Below are 20187 nucleotides of genomic sequence, written 5' to 3' on the forward strand. Positions count from 1 at the left end.
CCTCGAGCAACTCTAATCAAGAAATTGTTGCTGACACGACTGTTTGATCGCGTCAGGTTTGTACTTGTTGGTTGTGCCTGAGCAGTTAAATGGTGAAGTCAGTGGTAATTCCTTCACACTACACAAACATTGAACGTATTTACAGTTTTATATATATATATATATATATATATATATATATATATATATATATATATATATAATAACTGTAAATACAATGCATTTTTTGAATCTGCATTGGGCTGAATGTAAACAGCAGCAACAACACAGTGATGATAAACTGATTGGTATCTTCACATTTTAACGTCAACATCTGGAAAACCATCAACTGTGACTGTGTGCGAGCACCAAGCATCAAAGTTGTAAACACAAAGTCCACCTCTCATCCCGCTGTAGTCCTGCATCGTCCTCCCTGGGGCGCTTTAGCTAGTCAGGTTAGATTGTCGAAAGATTCCGTCTGCAGAGATCACCTAAAAGTCTTCTGCTTTTAATCCAAAACTTGTGCTTCCTACTCCAATGCTGATAAATGTATTCAAGTGTGTAGCAAAATTTAAAGGAGCTGCTGGCCGCTGCATCTGCATGTGTTATCATAGTAGAAGAGGTGTTCGTGACAGCTTACCCGCTGCACAGGAGGGTTTGTTTCACAAAACCATCTGAGATGGTGCTGTAAAAACTGGCAGGCACATGGCAGGTGATCAGAAGAACCTTCTGAGGGCTGAATTCAATCAATCACACCAACTGTAGAGGAGCGCTACCACAAGCAGAGATGGTTGGTAAATTCAACTCTTACCAAAGCCAGTCGAGAAGAGTGAAAAGATCTTTTCCATCAGAAAAGCCTTCAGTGCAGAACGTTGCTCTTCTTTCAATGAAACTCTGAAATGTTCCGATATTACTGATGCTACAGCATCTACATGAACCTTTTTACGAGCTGCCACTGATGTTTTTAAATAAACAGTCACTTCTCTTGCTGGTTGTCACATCTCAACAACACTTGTAGCTGGTAGTAGTTCCTGTAGTTATAATAGTGGACGCTGATTGGTTATGCACCTGTGTATTCAGCCAGAAGAACATATATTGAAGCCTGGCATGATGGATTTGCAAGCTAAACCGATCACGTTATTTTGCGAATCTAGGTGCTGCACAGGGTAAAGTACAGCCAAACAGGTAATCTTTATCTAATATTTATGTATAAATTACATAATCCTAAATTTAAGATTTTATATTATATCACACCTAATTTTTGAAACTAATTATGGTCAGCGTTTTGTCAGCTTTCTTGAAATGCTTTTCCAAATAAAAGCTATCATTGTGTCACCCTTCCTCAGTTGCATATTCCCATATTTAAAACAGCACAATTTCCTACCAAATGCTGTCAATCGATTGGCCTTATGACTGAATTCACTCTTACTATTAAATTATAGTTTGCATCAAATTCAAATTTGTAGAACAGATTTTCAAATTCACAGAACAGAGAGCCAGAAATGAACGGAGCTAGCATTTTTCTTACACTGTCAGCTGTGTGGACCATCTACCCTTACCAACATCTTTTAGAATAACTGAATATTGGCCCAGCCGGTGCCTGAGAGAATCATGTTAGCCCTTAACTAATCAGCTAGTTCACCAACTAGTCCAGCAACTATAATAGCTGCGTTGACCAACTCTTTCAATTTGTAAAATATATTTAGTTGATGTTGGTCGAGTACATAATTTAATATATATTCAGTGTTTGCTGGGATCTGCATTCTCCTCAATCACACAGATGGGGCCGAGGTGGTTCCTGTTCACTCCATGCTTTTAAGTTCTTAAATGCTATGTTAATGCAGGCCCTGCATTCGCTCATATCTTGCTTTCCATTGGCTTGCTTGCTGTTATTTGCTGCTAATGGTACACCCCTCCACCCCCACCCCGATCCATCAGCCTCCCCACCCCCTCCCACCACTATTTTCCTCTCCTACTCTCTTTCTCTCAGTCTCTCTCTCACTCCTTCTAGCCTTGAGGCGTCCCGTTTCTGCTCCTTCGTTTTCATTCACAATGCTGTGGAGAGGGTGAATGGGTGGGGGGCATTTAAGAGAGCAGTAGGTGGGAGTGGAGTCTGACCGCAGAAGGACTACAGTTTAAGAGAAAGGGAATTCTCTCTTTCACTCCCCCTCTCTCTCTCTACCTCTCTCTGCTGCTCTTCGTCTCCCTCTCTCTCTCCTCACTGGCTGCACATCAGCTCTCTAGGTAGACTTGAGTAAACATTCTAAGAGAACAGAGAGAAGGAGGAAGATGACAGAGCTGTCAGCGCTCTGAAAGATTCAGACTGGTGAGAACATTTATCAGGGCTGGCTGATAAGGCTCTCTTCAGCACTGCTTCTGCTTCAGTTTTCTCATCAGTGGAGAGGCTGTGACCATTGTGTGTGAGGTAAGTCACCTTCTTTACCTGCACGGAGTTGGTGTGTTTGAATGAGAGGTGAATGAATGGGATAATTGCTTAGCCTAATTAAGATCAGTTAGGAAATTGAGTAGCATAGCTCAACAACTTAATAACTTCACCCACGTTCCACTCTATTAGTCGATATTTTAGAAGTTTGTTGAGGAATAATTTTCTGTTTTAGTAATACTGGTGCAACTGAGAATGAGTCCCATTAGCATTTTTTCTGTTGATTATTGTTTCATTGTATGCAAAAAAAGCACAACAAAAAAATGAAGGAAGAAGATCACTAGTGATTTTCACAAAATCATTCGGTGTAACCTATGACATGATTGAAATCAAATACTCCCATTTAAAAAGCTCTGCAATATCTGACATTTTTGCTTGATGATTGGATTCATATTATTAGCTGATTGTTATAATTGCTGTCAATTAATTTTCTGTCAGTTAATTAACTAACTGCTTGGGAACAAACTGAATGCTGTATTCTCATCTCCAGTGAAGAACGTGGGGAGATGTTAGCTATAGAGATTATTTCCATTCATCAGATCAGCTTCTGTAATTCTTCCTCATGTTTTACAAGTGTAGACTTCTTTACTGCATTCACCTGGGTGCCAATTATGTTTTACTGTGAAAGTTTTTCCTCTTGCTGGATATTTTGTATTTATTACCACAGCAGGTAAAATGAGTTATGTCTTCAGAGATGGAAGTCTGTGATGATCTACTGAATTATTCTGCCTGCATTAGGACAGATTAGGGCCGAGTTGTGGTCCGATGGGATAGCAGAGGAGAGATGGATACTGTTAGTGCATGTGTGTTTGTGTGTGTGTGTGTGTGTGCGCGCGCGTGTGTGTGACTGTGTTGTGTGCCGGAGTAGGTCCAGCTGTACACTTTACGGTTGCCAGCAGACAGTAGGCTTGTGTAACCCAGGAGACAGACAGCTGCTCTGTATTAGATGCTGCTGGTTGGTTCCTCTCCCAGATCTCCAGCATACACACTGTCGGCTGGCAGCTTCACCGACGCACAAATAAACACACTGACTGACTGACTTGGAAATGAACCGACTATTCATCTCCATGTGCTTCCCAGTCTCCTATCTCCAGATCAGCTTCATCTCTTTGTCAGTTGTGTCCCACACAGAGACAGCATGATGGATGTTTGATGGATTCAAAAATCCAATCCTCACTAAATGTTTGACAGTGGATATGTAATTCATAGATCACTGTAAATTATCTGATTTTTTTTTTTTTGACCATCAACTTGATTTTCATGTAAAAATGAATTAAAAAAAAATTATTCATGTGAGCCCATTTTTTCTAAACAGTGCCCTCTGTGGCCAGAAATGTTAATTACAGAGTGATGGTAAAAGCTGAAATATAGTGTAAGTGAGTATAGACTGTAACAACAGATTGTACTGACCTGAGAAAGTGTGTGTTTTATTGCTTATGATTTCAACTTCTCAAATGTAAGATAATACTGCATTCAAACTAGTCTTACTTTAAAGTTTTTAGCCCTATATCTTATTCTGGCCGGAGTGAGTGAGCGTGTACAATAACTAGACCACAGTGGGAATCTCCACTGAGAGCTAATGAAGCTCTTTTAGGTAAGCTAACAGCCTTTAAATACAGTGTAAGGGTGAACACATTGCAGGTTTCACACATATTCACCCATAAATTAATATAAGTAAAATGATATACTCATGGTGCCTGATAACAGAATCCCAATGTGTATTTCAGCAAGGATGAATGGAGGGAGGTTAGTGAGCTTGTGATGGAGACCCGACAGGATACCAAGGCATTGTCTGCTGGATGGTAATTGTGTGTGATGAGGACATGTGAACACAATAAGGAGTGTGGCTGTGTTTCAGTAGCTGTAACTTCAAGTTTACTGCAGGTTTGTCAATCATTCATCTAAAATAAGATTTTGATTTATTTTCATAGCTTAATACAAGCATGTTGAAAAGAGCTTCTGCTCACATAAAGATTACCTCTGCAATACATTGATGTTGTCCATTCATAGGTGGAAGCGATGCTTGGCACATTAATATTTCATAATGCTTTGGCTACATATATGAGTAGCAACTAACAGTGACACTGAGCTTAACGATGAGTGGGAAATGTCCTGTATTTGGACAGCTGCTAGCTCCCAACACTCCTTGTCCCCCCAAAGCTCTCTGAGAGGGTGACTGTCTTCCACCACACTTAGCTCCTGGACTGTGCTGGTAAGTGCAAATGACAACCTGTGCACTAGACGGTTGTCAGTACCTTGAATCTGGCTTACCAAAGACACATTAGCCCAGTGAAAGTGAAGATAATGTTAAGGGAAGAGAGTGTGGCATTTTTGGCAGAAAAACAGAAAAACAGAAATCATTACATGATTATAGTATGGGGTATAGATGTTAAAATATTCGTGTACAAAGATTCATGGTTCCCAGAGGACAAAATCCTACTCACTTTGGTGCCACATGCCAATGAGGTAAACATGTATGCATGTATGTATTTGTGATTATTTTATTTCATATTGCAATTTTTGCCTGAAGTTGAAGGATTAAAAGAGTAGTTTTCTCAACAGGCTTTGCTTTCAAATAAATGCAAAACTTACACCAGTAGGCCCAGTCTGATTAGTCATCACCACAGAACAAAAACCTTTCCTCATGGAAATTCAGTGTTTTAAGCATTCCAGATGGTTTTTAATGTTCCTCCGATGTTAATGTGTGATGAGAAAGCAGTGAAAGCCTTAGAGCTGTGGGATCCGGGATGCCTTTGTATTACCCGGCACTCCATTGGAGGCATGAAATAGATGAACACATGTGGTAGACACTTCGTTCTGACACTTTGCCTCCACCAGTGACCTCACACATTAGAATGCATGAGCCATAATGTTCTTGAAGCAAGATGGGGGCCCTTTTGAGAGGGGCAGACAATTTGAATTGGGGGAAATGGCAAAAAACGGGAAAGCCAACGAAGAGCCGACCCCGGGGACTGGGGTCATTAGGCTCATACAAGTGTCTGAATGGAAGGCACTCCCAATTTGGACACGCAACACGCTTCGGGCTTTAATCACAGACAAGGACAAACAGATGTCTGGGTATCACAGCCAACATGCTTGCTTCCATCCAGTTTGAATGGAAGAACCAATAAACCTCTAGTGTAAAGGGCTGAAATATGCAGACTATGAAAGGCCTTTCAAAGTCCAGTACGTGTCTACTCAGCATTTCTTGGATTTCATCAAAAAAAGTCCAGAATCCAGACAGTTCTGGTTCACTTGGCATGTTCATTGGGTGTATCTTTCAGTCAGTAGGTCAACTGATTCATGCTGTCAATTTTCTAAACCCCTCTATGTTATGCATGCTGTGCCACCTGCTACTTCTGACAGACATCTTGGTGACAAGCATGCAAAATAAGCCAGCCAAAAGCTCTTTTGAGATTGATTACTTGAGAAGGCAGGTATTAGTTACCTTGTAAGCTTAGACGAGCCCCAGACGTCGCCATCAATACCTCTGTGTAGCATTACAACACAGGCGGCAGCCAGGCACAAGCCAGATTTTTATAGTTCAAACCATACCAGTAAAGAACAGGCCGGTTGCTTGGCCTCTGGTATTGCTGCTTGAAAATTTCTTGTGAACCCTTCATTCAAACTACTTCTAACTAGTGAAATGGACACCTATAGAACTTGAGTTCTAGAGGTATTTCCTGTAAATTTGTCTGTTCAATGACAGACACAAGTTCAGAACTGGAGCTCCACCCCCACTTCTGTGCTGAGCGCTTTTTGCTTAGTTAGGTTGTAAAAACGGGTCTCGAGATATTCCTTCCTTTGTAGTTAGATTGCAGTGCAGTGTGACATCTGAGGAGAGGAGGTAGGTAGAATGGAGGGCTACACCATTACAAGTGTGTGGAGAAAACAGCAGGCGGATGTGCTGTAAAGGCTGCACATGAGGCCGTCAAGCCTCCACATCATGCAGGGGTTAGGCTTATAAATAGTAGGTCACCAGCACCTAGCATGTTAAAAAGCTCATGAACAATGACTTGCATCCAGTGTCTCCATCTGGTCCCAGCGAGAACAGCAGCACAAGATGGAGGCACCGCAGGGGAAGAGCCATAAAGAATATTGATGGGCCTCACGGCGAGCCGTGCGTCAAATCACAATGCAGTAAAAACTAAATGGAGAGTTGACTGTCTGCTGTATGACTGACCCAATGAGCACTCTCATTCGCTCGATATACGTTCTCTTCATATCATAGTGTCAAAGTCGGAAATTGGTTTTGGTTGAAGAAATAGAGTTTCTGGTGTGCAGTATCAGTCAGACATGTCAGCTCTGGCTCCAAATCACTCTGGCGGTTCTGTGAGCGCGATAGGGCTCAGCCTTCGCAGAGCACTCTTTCCGAGTCTTTAGATAAGTGTTTCTGCTGGTATCTCAGATTCAGTCTCCTCGTCCGTCTTATCAGCCGTGAACACACGAACCCCCACCACTCCTCTGCTATCTGTGTCATCAGATCCAATGGGGTCACAGCAGAGAGCCAATGAGAGCAGCCTTGGTTTGATGAAAGCACTCTTCTTTTCATCTATCAAAAACAGAGAATAACTTGTTTCATTTCTGTTTAGCAAGTCAAATGTTCTTATTATTATCATCTATTATCATTATTTATTTTTTACCATGTTGGAAATTATGAAAGAGAGTTTTGTAGTAAAAATAATCAAATGCTTTACTGATTTCAGGTCAGTGCCCTCAGTTAGAAAGACGGAGAACCTTGAACAGAAACTTTATCACAAGTTGAATATCATCACACAGACATCATACATGATTTATAATCATCAAATACAGGGACATCACCTCAAAGTGTCACTACGACCTTGGTGAAAACAATCATCTGGGGCATCTGAAGTAACTGCACTCACAGTAAAGTGGAACATTTTTCCATTTTATTTTTTCTTCCTCCTGGTTTCAAGAAAATAAGATTTCAGAGTAATAGGAATTTTTGTTTTTCTTTTGGCCACTTCTGTAAACACATGACATGCTGTATCATTGGGGCTGCAGATGCAATGTTTAAGGTATCATATTTTTTTTGATCGGTTATAGCTCAGATATATAGAAAGATGGCTATTATATATAATGGCAATCTTTGTTGATATGTTAAGTGTGCTCTGACATTCAGAGAGGTTTTCTGGAGAAGTGGACTGAGAGGAGGTTCCACACATTGTTGCCATAGTAGAACTTAATCCTGCACTCAGCCATTTGCCTCACATGAACTGATTGCCTCTCAATCTTGTTTTCTAATACAGCATATCCTCAGCTATTAAGCAAGCTGTTTATAATGTTGTTGGGGTTTTGTGTAGTTCAGCACAACAGCTTTGGCCACATTGGTCATAAAAGACAGAAAGCCAAAGACCACGTGTGTCCTTCAGAGCGTGAGGTGATAAAATTTGAAAAACCTTTTCTGTGAAGCAGCAACAACTGTACCATCGATCGCAGTTGACTCAAGCTATAGCTTTTCCTGGAAATTCATTTCTGTGTTTGACGATTATAACTCACAACGGTAGTGCTGTCCTCAGCAAGTCGCTGTCTCTCTGACTGTGACCTTGGTGGAGATACAGGATCCAAATCAATACTACCTGCTCTCGCTCAGGACATATGTGGCAGGTTTCTCTCACCTTGCAGGCAAGCTGAATGTGATAAATATGTTTATCAGCAGATTTCAGCTCTAGAGGATTTGTGGTTCTTTGGGATATGAGATTGCACTTTAAAATGGGATTAGAAAAAGAAGTTAATTTACGGTTCTTGCCACGGCAGTGAATGTCTATGACAGAGGCCTATTTCTTGGTTATTTTCTTTTTTATAGTATATATAGATGCAAAGAGCCCCAAACAATAACCCTTCATTCAATCCTTGTAACAGCGACCCAGATTTGGATTCTGTACCAAAGAAGGCAAGCTGAGTTTTTGTCATGGGTGACCTATAAAACTAGGCAAGCTTGATAAATTCTTCAGAAATGAAAAGAAAGCATGTGCATCCTATCAGACCTGTTTAACATACAGTTGTGGGACTTGATTTGTAGTTGTAGTCATTGAATATTTACAGCTTTTACACACCAAGTGGGGCATGCTGCTTTATTATTTAGTTTGTTTGTTGTCGAGTTATCAGACGGATGCCGCGACGTCTGTTCAGAGCGCTGCGGTTATCCATTGACAGTTGGCAAATCTTTCTTTTCTTTTCGTAAAAAGCACTGACTGCACTTCCATGTTGGTCCGCTTTTAAACAACTTGCCACACAATGCTGTTGTATGGACTGATCACACTGGCCCTCCTTTTGTGTCAAAACAAATTACATTTTCGCCACAGAATGATATACAGATAATGTCTCTGCTCGTCAATGCAGAGTAATAGTTTTCGGATTTATCTTGGACCTGCGATATGGTAGTCTCAGCAAAGGTGAGCTACCATGATGATTGAGTTTGTCTGCATGGGCCCTGGCTGAGTTTAAAAGAAGTACTGTGTATGACATCTGCAATCTTCCCCAGATAGGAAGTCTGCTCATCAATCTTAGAACCAACTGAGAGCAAAACTTGTGTCTAAAAGAAAGCAGACAGCAGGAGGAAAGAAACACTGGTAAAGCACTAATCCACTGGGATTTATTTATTTCCATTGAAACAGCAAAGTCTAAATGGAAACAAGATCAATGCTAAGTGATACCACTGTAATAAGACGGCGCTTGTGAGGATTTGTGCTGCTGTACTGTCCTGGTTTTACTCTTATCTTGATCCCCTCGATCCTTCTTTGTGTGAAACAAATGCATTCCCTTGATTTACTGAAGGATTAAGGTTACAGAATTTCACAACATGGAAGCAAAACAAGAAGCAACATCTCAGACCATATGGGAAAACGTTTGCTCTGGAAGTCACTGCTTCGTCAGTTGGTTGGAGGTGCAATGTTTTTTACATTCTACTGATGGGAAATTCAGGGATGTACAAGACTTATGTAAGAAGGCACTCTGTGGAGTGTAAATTCTGTTTATGACTCTTTTGATGTTACTGTTTCTTCTGGCCGGAATCCTTTTTGACTGATGCTCAGTTGAAAACAGCCCGCTGCGCAGAGAGACGTCCACACGACGTCTTTTCCAAGTCATTTTTGCACGTCTAATTTTGGTCACCTCAAGGTGCAGACTGTTACTCCAGACGACGTCTTTTTTTCGACGTACACTTAACGTTCATTCATGACATCCACAGTACCTCCGTACAGGAGCTATTTCTAGTCCAAATATGGTCTTTGTGGACGTCATTTCAACGTCAAATTAGAACTCATATTAGACATTGTTTTTATACTGTACTGCTTCTAGTTTCTATGCATAAATGTAGTCCCATTTCAGAAGGTGGCATGCTGTTAAAAATAATAAATCACAATCCAATCTCCAGGATTCAGTTGAGAAATACTAGTTACTAGGCTACTACTTCTTAACAGCAGGCTGCATAACCCTCAATTAAGTTTGAAAAAAAAAGTGGTAAAATACAATAAATAAAATTACACCTCTTTGGTCTGTACTACAAAAATAGGGTTAGTCCTGAGTGACTATGTACAAATATAAGAACAATTAAAATATAAAACAATTAAACACATATACATATGTATATTTTTATGTATTTATTTTCTAAGTGTGAACACTGGGGTAAAAATCAAACTGAACACAGAAAAATTAAAGGGCTTACCAGATTCATCTTGTGAAAATAAACAAAAATCTGGCTTTTTTTTCTCCACACTTAAATGGTTAATTTTCAAACACACATTCCCTTTGTCTGTAGCCCACTGTCTCAGGTCATCTTCAAGGCTGCTGATCACTTCAGCTTCATCATCATTTGGTTCATATTCAGAGTCAGTGGACAAACAGTCCACATCAGTGTCAAAATCAAAACCCTGTGATGTCTCAGGAACGCTGTCACTTGTTAAACTGCGTGGGGTCCCAGGCACACTGCTACAACTACACTGCTACAACTCCCAGCCACAACATCGATATTAATGTCAATGCTCTGATGTCCATCTTCGCTGTCATAACGTAGAAGTTTATCCATGTCTCTTAGGTGTTTTCGCCATTCTCTCATTTTCATAGCCATCTGTAGACACAGATGCAGTATAAGTCAGTTTAGTCTTACAATTTATTTGACTGGGTGTGTGCAAAGGAGCATGAGGTCACAATCTGTACCTTGTTTAGGTGGCTTCCAAAGGGCTGGAAACCCCACTCCACTTTCAAAAGAGGACCAAACACCACCTGACTAAAGGATAAGACTGATTTAGAAACACCCAACTAAAGCTTCACAATACTTAACTCAGTACTCCATTGCACTAAATTGTGATGCATTTGGCTGCGAACCCCCACGTGGTTGTGTCTGAAGCTCCCCCTCCTCCCGCCTGTATATTAGTATTTTGCTTTGCTTTGTTTTGTTGTGCCGCTAGCCCCATTAGCTGTCCCGGATGTTAGCAAGTGCAGGTACGTCTCTCTCAGCAGCAGCACCGCAAAGAAAAATAACTACAGTCTGAGTGAAGCGCTGGAGCCACGGACCCATACACGGCCGTCACCGACAAAAAAGCCTTGACCGGTAACTTAACAAGTATGATGGCCGTTGTGATGAGGTAGCTTTATGCTAACTTCGACGAGTGGTAGCGGTTAACATCCGCTGCTAACACCCGCTTCCCTGCTCACCACAATGGCCCTCCTGCTTGTTAACACTGGAGGCTCCTGTTGCTGACGATGGTCGGGTAACAGCCCATGGCTCAAGCGCGTAACTCTATGTATTGATTTTTTGCCGGCTTCGTTGTAAACAAAGTTGGTTGTGTTCAAAAGCTAACGTTAGCAGATGTAATGCTAATTATAGCGACAACAGATTTGAAGTAGATTAACACAACAAAGCTAAAACGGCAAACGTTATAAATGCATAAATGAACATAAAATTAACTTATGGGTCTATGAGCAACCCGAACTCACCTGCAATTTAGTGGACGCTGATTTTCGGACTGCTGTAAGTTGTTGTATAGGTCAATGGTGCACAGAGCCGAGCGGCCAATTGCTTCAAACGAAGACAAACACCTGGGCCAATGGGAGTGGCTATTAGGATGTACGTTGTAATGACGTAATGCCTCAGCCAATCAAAATGGCGTTGACTGTATATATATTTGTATTAAACAGAATTACACTGTTTTAGAAAAGAAAAACAGGAAAATGTAAACAAACAAAAACATTACTTTTATTTAATCATGTCCACACTACTAGTACTACTCCTATGATAATAATAATTATTATAATAATAATAATAATAATGATAATAATAATAATAGTAATAATAATAATAATAGAAAAAATAGTAACTAACTAAATAGACACAAACTGAATTTAAATCAAATAAGGTAAAATTAGAGCTAAAATGTACTTTACTTTGATACTACTGTACTCAATTGTACTCTAATAAGACACCAAATAGGAGATCCTCATACACTATTACATACAATTTCACAAGTTAATGCAATAAGAATTCAAATGCAAGACCATACCAGATCCAAAGTATATTGATTAGACACTACCTTTCTACCAAATAATACTGTTGACAGCACACCCAATGCTGCCAATATGGACCAACATGGCTTAATTAAACAATACAAGCTGATCTGACTAATGCAGTGCCATATCAATAAGGGTCAGACACACTCAAATAGTCACATAGGCCTATGTCATCCTGTGATGTCATCTTGAGGGTTAATTATTTTTATTCCACCACAACACCTATGAGTCATTAGCTTAGAGTTAGTTTGTAGCAGGAGCAGCCCACAGCAAAGGGAGAGTTAAAACAGGTGCGTTTGTGGCACATGCAGTTAGCTTGTTAAGCCACGGCAAAGTTCACGCTTTGCCTAAATTGAATCTTTAATTAATTAAAATTAATCTGGTACAAATTATGTCTTATTAGCGTACTAAAATAGAATAAAATAATGTTGCGACCAAAAACAGTACAAAGACAAGTAGGTATATGCTCATTCAGAATTTGATGGCAGCAACATGTTTCTAAAAAGTTTCGACAGGAGCAACAAAAGACTAAAAGTTCTGGAATTCTCCAAAAACACCTGTTTGGAACATTCCACAGGTAAATAGGTTCATTGGTACCAGGTGATAGTATCATGATTGGGTATGACTGGGGCATCCTCAAAAGCCTCAGTCATTCACAAGACATCTTATAAGTGGTTTCTGCAATAGATACATTAAAACATTTCTTTATGTTGAAACTTTAGGTTTCTTCAGGTACAATTTTCAACTTCCCTCTTGTCGCACGCTGTGCTTATGCACTGGTTTGGTTTACGCCCAAAAAGCACTTAGGATTAGGTTTAGAAGACATCATGTGAAGGCCTCAAATACCTGTTTTAGTCATCACAAACACAGCTGGAGTCCTTAACGCTCTTTATAATATAATAAGTGGTATCACACTAATAAATGTTAAAACACAGTCCTAAACTGCGATCGCTGGCTTGCATCACGCTCGCTTAACTCCACCACCACCACCATCACCTCAACCTCCTGATATGGCAGTTTGGTCATAAACATGTATGTGAATGTGATGTTATATGACACAATATGGTACTTAGCCAATGACACATAAAGGGTTGTATCAGTGGTTTGCAGAAATGTTAACCATTAACATTTTATCCTGGCAACTGGGTTGGCATTGGTGATGGATCACACACTTAAAATGCTTTGTTAAAGCTTTCCTCTGTTTACGACAAGCAACTTTATTTGGCTGGAATATGTCACACCTGGCTTCTTTAATCCTGAAACAATAATTCTGTCAAATGAATTGAACATTCCTGACAGTGAGAGATTTATTCCCTTGTGAAACGGACCCCAACTGGATCTTTAAAGCACTTCAAGCTCACCACTGTGGGAGGTATACAACTCAAGTATTTCCTTAGCACTCATTCACAACCGGGTAAATTAGATCAGTTGCACCAAATTTGTGTGTGCCAGCAGGTTTCCACTGGTACCTCACATTCGGCCGCAAGGCGGGCAAAAAGCTTTGCTGCGGTTTGAGAAGAAAACCAAGTGAGGGCATAACAAAGCAGCAGCAGTCAGATTGTATCAAGTCCATGTCTACAGTGCCAGCAGCCAGCTGCATTAGCATAGTGCCAGGGCCACAGGGTGCTCATGAAGGAAGTCCAAATAGAGGGATCAGCACTGTGTTTCTCAGGGTCACACTCAGATTCTCTTATTGTGATTAGTCTGCTTCATATCAAAGAGTAAAAGGTGGCAGCTAAGACGAGAAAAGGCCAAATCAGAAGTTTTCTCTGACTCCGTGGAAGTATCTTCTCTTCATCTATTTCTGAATAAAGCAGAGTTTTGCCAGAGCCACAGATTTTCACACAAAGCGTGCTTTGGACTCTCAGGGTTGCCTCGCTCAGAGATCCATGTGGAGAGCAGCCAGCCTTCAAAGTGAGAAAGCCAACCATCCGCCCAGAACTAAAACCTTAGCAGCAACTCAAAGCAATTTTATGGCTATTTTGTTGATTTAATCCCTAGTTTGTGATGCTTGGGCTCAGCGGTGTGACTATATTGGTGTGTGTGTGTGTGTGTGTGTGTGAGTGTGTGTGTGTGTGTGTGTGTCTGTGTGTCTGTGAATGAAGGGGGGTCCAAGATCCTCAATGCTCCTATCAGCTACATTAGCAGTGTTACACTCTACCTATCATGGAGGCGCTCATCCTTGCCTGTCTAATCAGGGGGCAGGGGGTGGGTGGGTGTCACTGGGGGTGAAGCCGTGGGATCCCTCCAAGCTGAGCTCATCTGTCAGCTTGCCTAATCACATGTTAGGCTGGGATGAGGAGACCAAGCATCTCTTCCTCTTGGAACATTACCTGCTAGCTGTCAGCCTCCCCGTCCCTGCACACATGAAAATGGCCATCAAAGATCTCCTGTGTTTCTGCTGCATCCCCATCAGTGCCATTAACTCATGTGTAGCAGAGAAAATGAAACCCCTTCTTACATATTCCACCGCTGGGTTGACATTAGCTATGTATGCCTGCAGTCACACATTTTCATGTCTGCTACCCAGACATTTTCATGTTTGCTGCTTAGAGCTGCTATTAACGAGCAGCCAAGGCACACACTAGCTTTATTAGAGGAAGGAAATGATTGGTGCAGAATCTCTTAAAAGGTGTGGTAAAAAGGAAAAAAAGTGAAATTGAATAAATTCAGGCTGTGCCGCACACTTTAAAAAGTATATTGCAAAATTATTCATTATTTTGTAACCCCATTTGGTTCAAGTACTGGTAGGCCAAACATGCTTTAAGTATGAACCACCAGTAACGCTCGAAAAGCAACAAAAATGTTGCTTTAAGGTTTCCACAACCTCAGCACATTTTTCCAGCAAACCTTCCTAAAGAATCACGTCTCAGAAGTGTTTGGTGAAGGCAATAGGATTTATGTTACAGAAAGAAAAGAAAGCCTAGTGGCTGTCAGGAGAGCAGACCAGGAATGCTGACCTGCCAGTTTGCAGGTAGCAGAGACATTTGTGCAGACTCTGTGCTTCACAGGAAGCCCACAGATGGTCTAACCATACACTGGTATTAATCTGTCAGCTTGGATTGTGGTCTGGACTGCAGAGCAAAGAGGAGGCTCTCCACCATGCAGGTGTTGCTGGGCTGTTTGTGGCAACCTGTCTCAACATGATCCAAAACAGAAAGCTTCAGGTCTCCAAGGTCACATGCCACCTTGCTGTAATTGCTGCTCCTGGTCGTCAGAAGAATTGTAAAAGAGAATGCCCCAATGTCATCTACTCTGTGTGTCTCCTCCACTGAGAGCAGAGTGGCTTAAATAGGTCAGAGGCAGCAACAGTGATTGGAAGTGGTCTTTTGTTAGGGGCAAAAGAAGAAGGTTAATTGCTTTTTAGTGTGATACTACAATATTTCAGTCCTACTATGGTCCCCAGTGTGTATGCATGCATGTGTGTGGTGGGACTATGTTAATGAATATATCTTGCCTGGCAAGTGCAAAGCAGAAAAGTGAATATCCAACAGAATTCTACGTGGATCGCTCTGTGTTGTATGTCTTCCATATTAAAGCTGTTACAAGGAACTGTCATTTTTTTCTCGATTGTGTTGGCCCCTGTAAGTGAAACAACTTTAACTTTGTTTTAGTACCGTACCACCAGTCTACAGAGAAGCTTCTTTCCACAGGCTGTGAGACTCAGATTTATTCTCAGCACTATACCATGAAATTGATAACATAGGATACATTATATGGCTCTTCCGAATTGGAGAAGTACCAATCTGATCGATATTAAACTGAAACTGTTCCATAACCAGTTAAAAACTAGTTCCTCATTTTCCTTTGTTTTAGGACAAGAACAGCTATTTGATTTCTGAAAAGACCATATTCTGAACGTAGGAGCTACATCCCCAGACGCCGCATGATGGGGTTGAGAGGCTTCCTCTTAGGCTGCATGACTGTGGCCCTGCTACTCGAGATCTCCACTGCTGGCCTGGTCAAGAAGATAATCCGTCACCGTAGAGAGGCTCTGGTGCCCAAGAAAACCCAGGAGAACCTCACTCTGCCTCACCCTGACCAGCCAGTAGTGTTCAACCACGTATACAACATCAACGTTCCCTCTTCGTCCCTCTGCTCCGTGGACCTCGACTCGCCTGGAGGCACTGAGCTCAAACACAAGAGCCCACCGATGGACATGCAGAACACCGAGCACATGGAGCACACAGAGGATGGCGACAATCAGATCGTTTTCACACACCGCATCAGTATCCCAAAACAGGCATGCGGCTGTGACCACCAGCTGCCAGACATCAAGGATATCCTCAACAGGCTGGAGATGCTGGAGTCAGAGCTGTCTAGTCTGAGAGAGCAGTGCAACAGTGGGCCAGGCTGCTGTGGAGCTCAAGTTACAGGTAAGTCCATACTTTTCACTGTGCATGTTGTTGTACTGTAGTTAATGTGCTTCAATGGCAGTGTGTTTATGCTATAGAATATTTACAGTATGTTGGTATATAGTACCTTTATTTTGACAGTACTGTTACCCCTCCAGCGATTTGGATTTTTTTGGATGTGTTCCTCTAGTGCAGTTGAATGAGAAAAAGTAAATTGGGTGGTGGTTGAATGGTTATTCAAGGGACTTTCCCCATGAGAATGGGATACGAGTCCCGTTTGTGATCTGGTGTGAAGACTGATATGTTTTTAAGTAACGTAAGGAAAACATTTATTTCTACTCAACACGTGATCTTTTCCCTAAACCTAATTAAGTTCTTTTTCTACCCTAATCCAACCAAGCCATGAGCAATTGCCAAAATTAATTAACAGTCCTCAAGTCATAATATGCCGAAGGTTTTTCATCAAACTTTAATACTTCTGCCAAGGAGGTTATTGGTTGGTGGGTTGATTTGTCAGCAGGATTACCTAAAAGCTACTGAACATATATCCATGAAACTTCAATGGAGTACAGGTCTCAGCCCAGCATGTATCCCATTAACTTTTAGTAAAATGCTGGATACATTTCTTTAACAAGCTACAGCATTTTTTGACAATTAAATTTTTCAGGAAATGAAATGGACCGTGATGAAAACAGGCAAATCAGGTGTAATTAGGTGGCTGGTACCTATGAGAGTGTACAAAAGGAGACTGGTGGGCGAAGGCAGAGGTATTCCCTTTTCTGAGTCCCTAACTTTGAAAACCCAACCAGATGTTGCATATACTGTATATTATTGCTAATTTGTGGAGCCCTTGTAAAAATGGTGATAGAGGGGTAGGTAGAGTGTCATAAGTTAACGCTTAAAGCCACTGACCAATCTGCTGTAAATGGTGAGTTGGTCTTTAATAAGGATTTAAAATAAGGGAACTAATGCAGCACAATGTAAAAAGCTGCAGCAAATTGTCTGTATTTTGCAGTACTGCCATTCTGTTTCCAAAGCATGGGTTCACTTCAGAGATTCTTTCTACTTTTTTTTAATGCAGACATTGTTTTCCATTCATTTTTACTACAGTAAGGCGTATCAACATCTTAAGACTTGAAAATAGACTAAGATAATTTATACCTTGAATATTCTGTCATCATCATTTGTTGTCAGTCAAATACGGATGCAGTTATGGGCATAGATTTTATTATTGCTTCTGTAAATAAGGACCCTCTGATTATCCTTGTCAAGATGTCTACATTTCTGAATTTGAATAACATGTAAAGCTTTGATGCAGCTGACTGTTGTCTGGGTTGTCCAGCCATCTGCCAACTGCATTGGGCTACCAGGTGACGAAAGTGGAACTCTTCTGGTAAGTTGTAAATCTACTACTACTTATATTTTCTTTCTTGCCCTCCTTTAGGTGAAGTATCCACAAAGCCCTACTGTAATGGTCGAGGGAACTGGAGCACTGACACCTGCAGCTGCGTATGTGAGTCTGGATGGAAGGGCCCCAATTGCACTGAACCTGAGTGCCCCAATGACTGCCAGGACCAGGGCCGCTGTGTAGATGGCAAATGCGAGTGCTTTGAAGGCTTTGGCGGTGATGACTGCGGTATTGAACTCTGCCTGCTGGACTGTGGTGACTACGGCCACTGTGTCGAAGGCTCCTGTCTCTGTGAGGAGGGTTTCATCGGTGAGGACTGCACCCAGACCAACTGTCTGAACAACTGCCTGGACCGAGGACGCTGTGTGGACGATGAGTGTGTTTGTGACAAGCCATGGACGGGCTTTGACTGTTCCGAACTCATCTGTCCAAACGACTGCTATGACCGCGGACGCTGCATCAATGGCACCTGCTACTGTGACGCGGGGTACACTGGAGAAGACTGCGGTGAGCTCACTTGTCCTGGCAACTGTAATAGCCGTGGCATGTGCCTGAATGGCCAGTGTGTGTGTCAGACTGGCTACAGTGGAGAGGACTGCTCGAAACTCACCTGTCCCAATAACTGCAATGAGAGAGGCCATTGCTTCAATGGGAAATGCATCTGCGATCCAGGATTTGAGGGTGAAGATTGCTCCATCCTCTCGTGCCCTGACAACTGCAGCAACAGAGGCCAGTGCATTAATGGAGAATGTGTATGCGATTTAGGTTACCAAGGCGAAGACTGTAGCGAGCTTTCGTGCCCAAACAATTGCCAAGACCGGGGGCGCTGTGTTAACGGACAGTGCATTTGTGACAAAGGCTATGCCGGGGAAGACTGCAGCATCAAGACCTGTCCGAAAAACTGCATGGGACGTGGAGAGTGCGTGGATGGCAAGTGCATGTGCTTTGTCGGGTTTAAGGGAAAAGACTGCGGTGAGCTGACCTGCCCTAATGACTGCCTGGACCGTGGTCACTGTGTAAACGGACAATGTGTTTGTCATAAGGGTTTCTCTGGTGAGGACTGCAGCGAGAAGACCTGTCCCAAGAACTGTCTTGATAGAGGTTACTGCGTCGATGGCAACTGTGTGTGTTATGAAGGTTTCTCTGGGCCAGACTGCTCCATACTGACCTGTCCAGATGACTGCCAGAACCAGGGCCGCTGTGAGAACGGACTGTGTGTTTGTGACCAAGGCTTCATTGGGGAGGACTGCTCAGAGGGTAAGATAGACCTTGCCGACAGAATGTCCAGCTTTCCAGTGGTTCAGAGTTTCAATGGCATCAGTTCTTAGATGTGTCATTTAGGGCGTACAGGAGGCAAGATTTTATTCCATGGGTACCGTTGTGAGTACTGGAAAAGTCAGAGAGTCCAGAATTCGTAATCCAAGTCTCTCAAAGCTCCAAGATCCCAAACTGACTTGAACATATGTTATTTACACCCTTAACACACAGCCGAGCTTGTGCACCCGATTCAGACGGGGTGTGCTGTAACATTTTCAGATTAGCAGCTACAGTAAAGATTTCAGCACTATGAAAGGGCATGAAAAACATCTTTTCAAATTACAAATAATCAAATCCCTGGGGATTTTAGAGACTTTGATTATGCCACACAAGGGATTTTAAAACAAGTCCCCATCTACTTCAGTTGTTGAAGAGAATGCTGCAACGCCATTTTTTGGTATGCTCCAGAAATGTTTTGTGGACTACGAAATTTCTCCAGACTTTCTATTAGCTTGGGGGTGAGAAGATAATGACTGAATAATATACTTTTGAGGTAGCTGCTCCTTTAACTGACTACAGTTAATGATGATGCTTTTCTTATAAAATCACTTGGGAAATGTTAAATTGTGGTTTTTGAAATCGCAAATCGGAAAGCAGCCCTCAATTAAAGGATGAAGGGTGAATCTACAGCAAGGGAACAGAAAAATCTGCAGATCTCAGGTTGCATTTCTTTATAAAACGGTGCATTTTGTGTTTAAAGAGTCCAGAGCAGAGAACAAGCAATACATGAAAATGTTGATGGTAACAACACTATTAAATTTATTGCATATCATTGAACTTGCTATCACTGGACATAGTTACGAATTCAATTTATGTGTGAAGTTTGCTTGTTAATGAAAAATGATAATATTAAGATACTCAATTGCCAATATAATATAATAGCATCAGTCTTTAGCTGCATTTAAAAAATGTCTACATGACTCTGATTTTTTTAACTTAACCTGCAGATTATATTTTCTGCAAAATATGTTTAAATAGAGTCACTTGTTTCAACAGAAACTCAATGTCTAAATCCATGGTTAATCAACTGTCCCTTGCTGTAAAATGTCTTTAGTACAGACCCGTTGGAACATTGCTTACCAGACAGTGCTAAGATCAAACTCCCATTACTATGTTGCTAACAATTCAAAAACCTGGATACAAATGTCTGATTTTCT

At 41.5% G+C, this 20187-nt stretch overlaps 1 protein-coding gene and 1 long non-coding RNA gene across 5 annotated transcripts in view; one reads left to right on the forward strand and one right to left on the reverse strand.

The window, feature by feature from the left end:
• tncb (tenascin Cb) overlaps positions 1 to 20187 on the forward strand; it is an 88175-nt gene that overhangs the window by 36155 nt on the left and 31833 nt on the right. For 2 of the 4 annotated variants that reach the window (XM_030416832.1, XM_030416833.1), the window contains exons 1-3: positions 1965 to 2404; positions 15767 to 16326; positions 17750 to 18970. In XM_030416832.1, coding sequence (XP_030272692.1) covers positions 15837 to 16326; positions 17750 to 18970 — 1711 coding nt within the window. In that variant the 5' untranslated portion in view covers positions 1965 to 2404; positions 15767 to 15836. Of the gene's footprint in view, positions 1 to 1963; positions 2405 to 15766; positions 16327 to 17749; positions 18971 to 20187 lie in introns of those variants that run through there. The other 2 variants (XM_030416830.1, XM_030416831.1) reach the window with 2 other exon arrangements.
• On the reverse strand, positions 10323 to 11433 carry LOC115581599 (uncharacterized). Its single transcript, XR_003984049.1, has 3 exons — positions 11381 to 11433; positions 10601 to 10666; positions 10323 to 10511 (listed from the first exon to the last, which is right to left on the reverse strand). It is a non-coding gene; the product is annotated as an uncharacterized LOC115581599 (long non-coding RNA).

This window comes from Sparus aurata, chromosome 5 (genome assembly GCF_900880675.1).
Source record: "Sparus aurata chromosome 5, fSpaAur1.1, whole genome shotgun sequence".
Taxonomy (NCBI): Eukaryota; Metazoa; Chordata; class Actinopteri; order Spariformes; family Sparidae; genus Sparus; species Sparus aurata.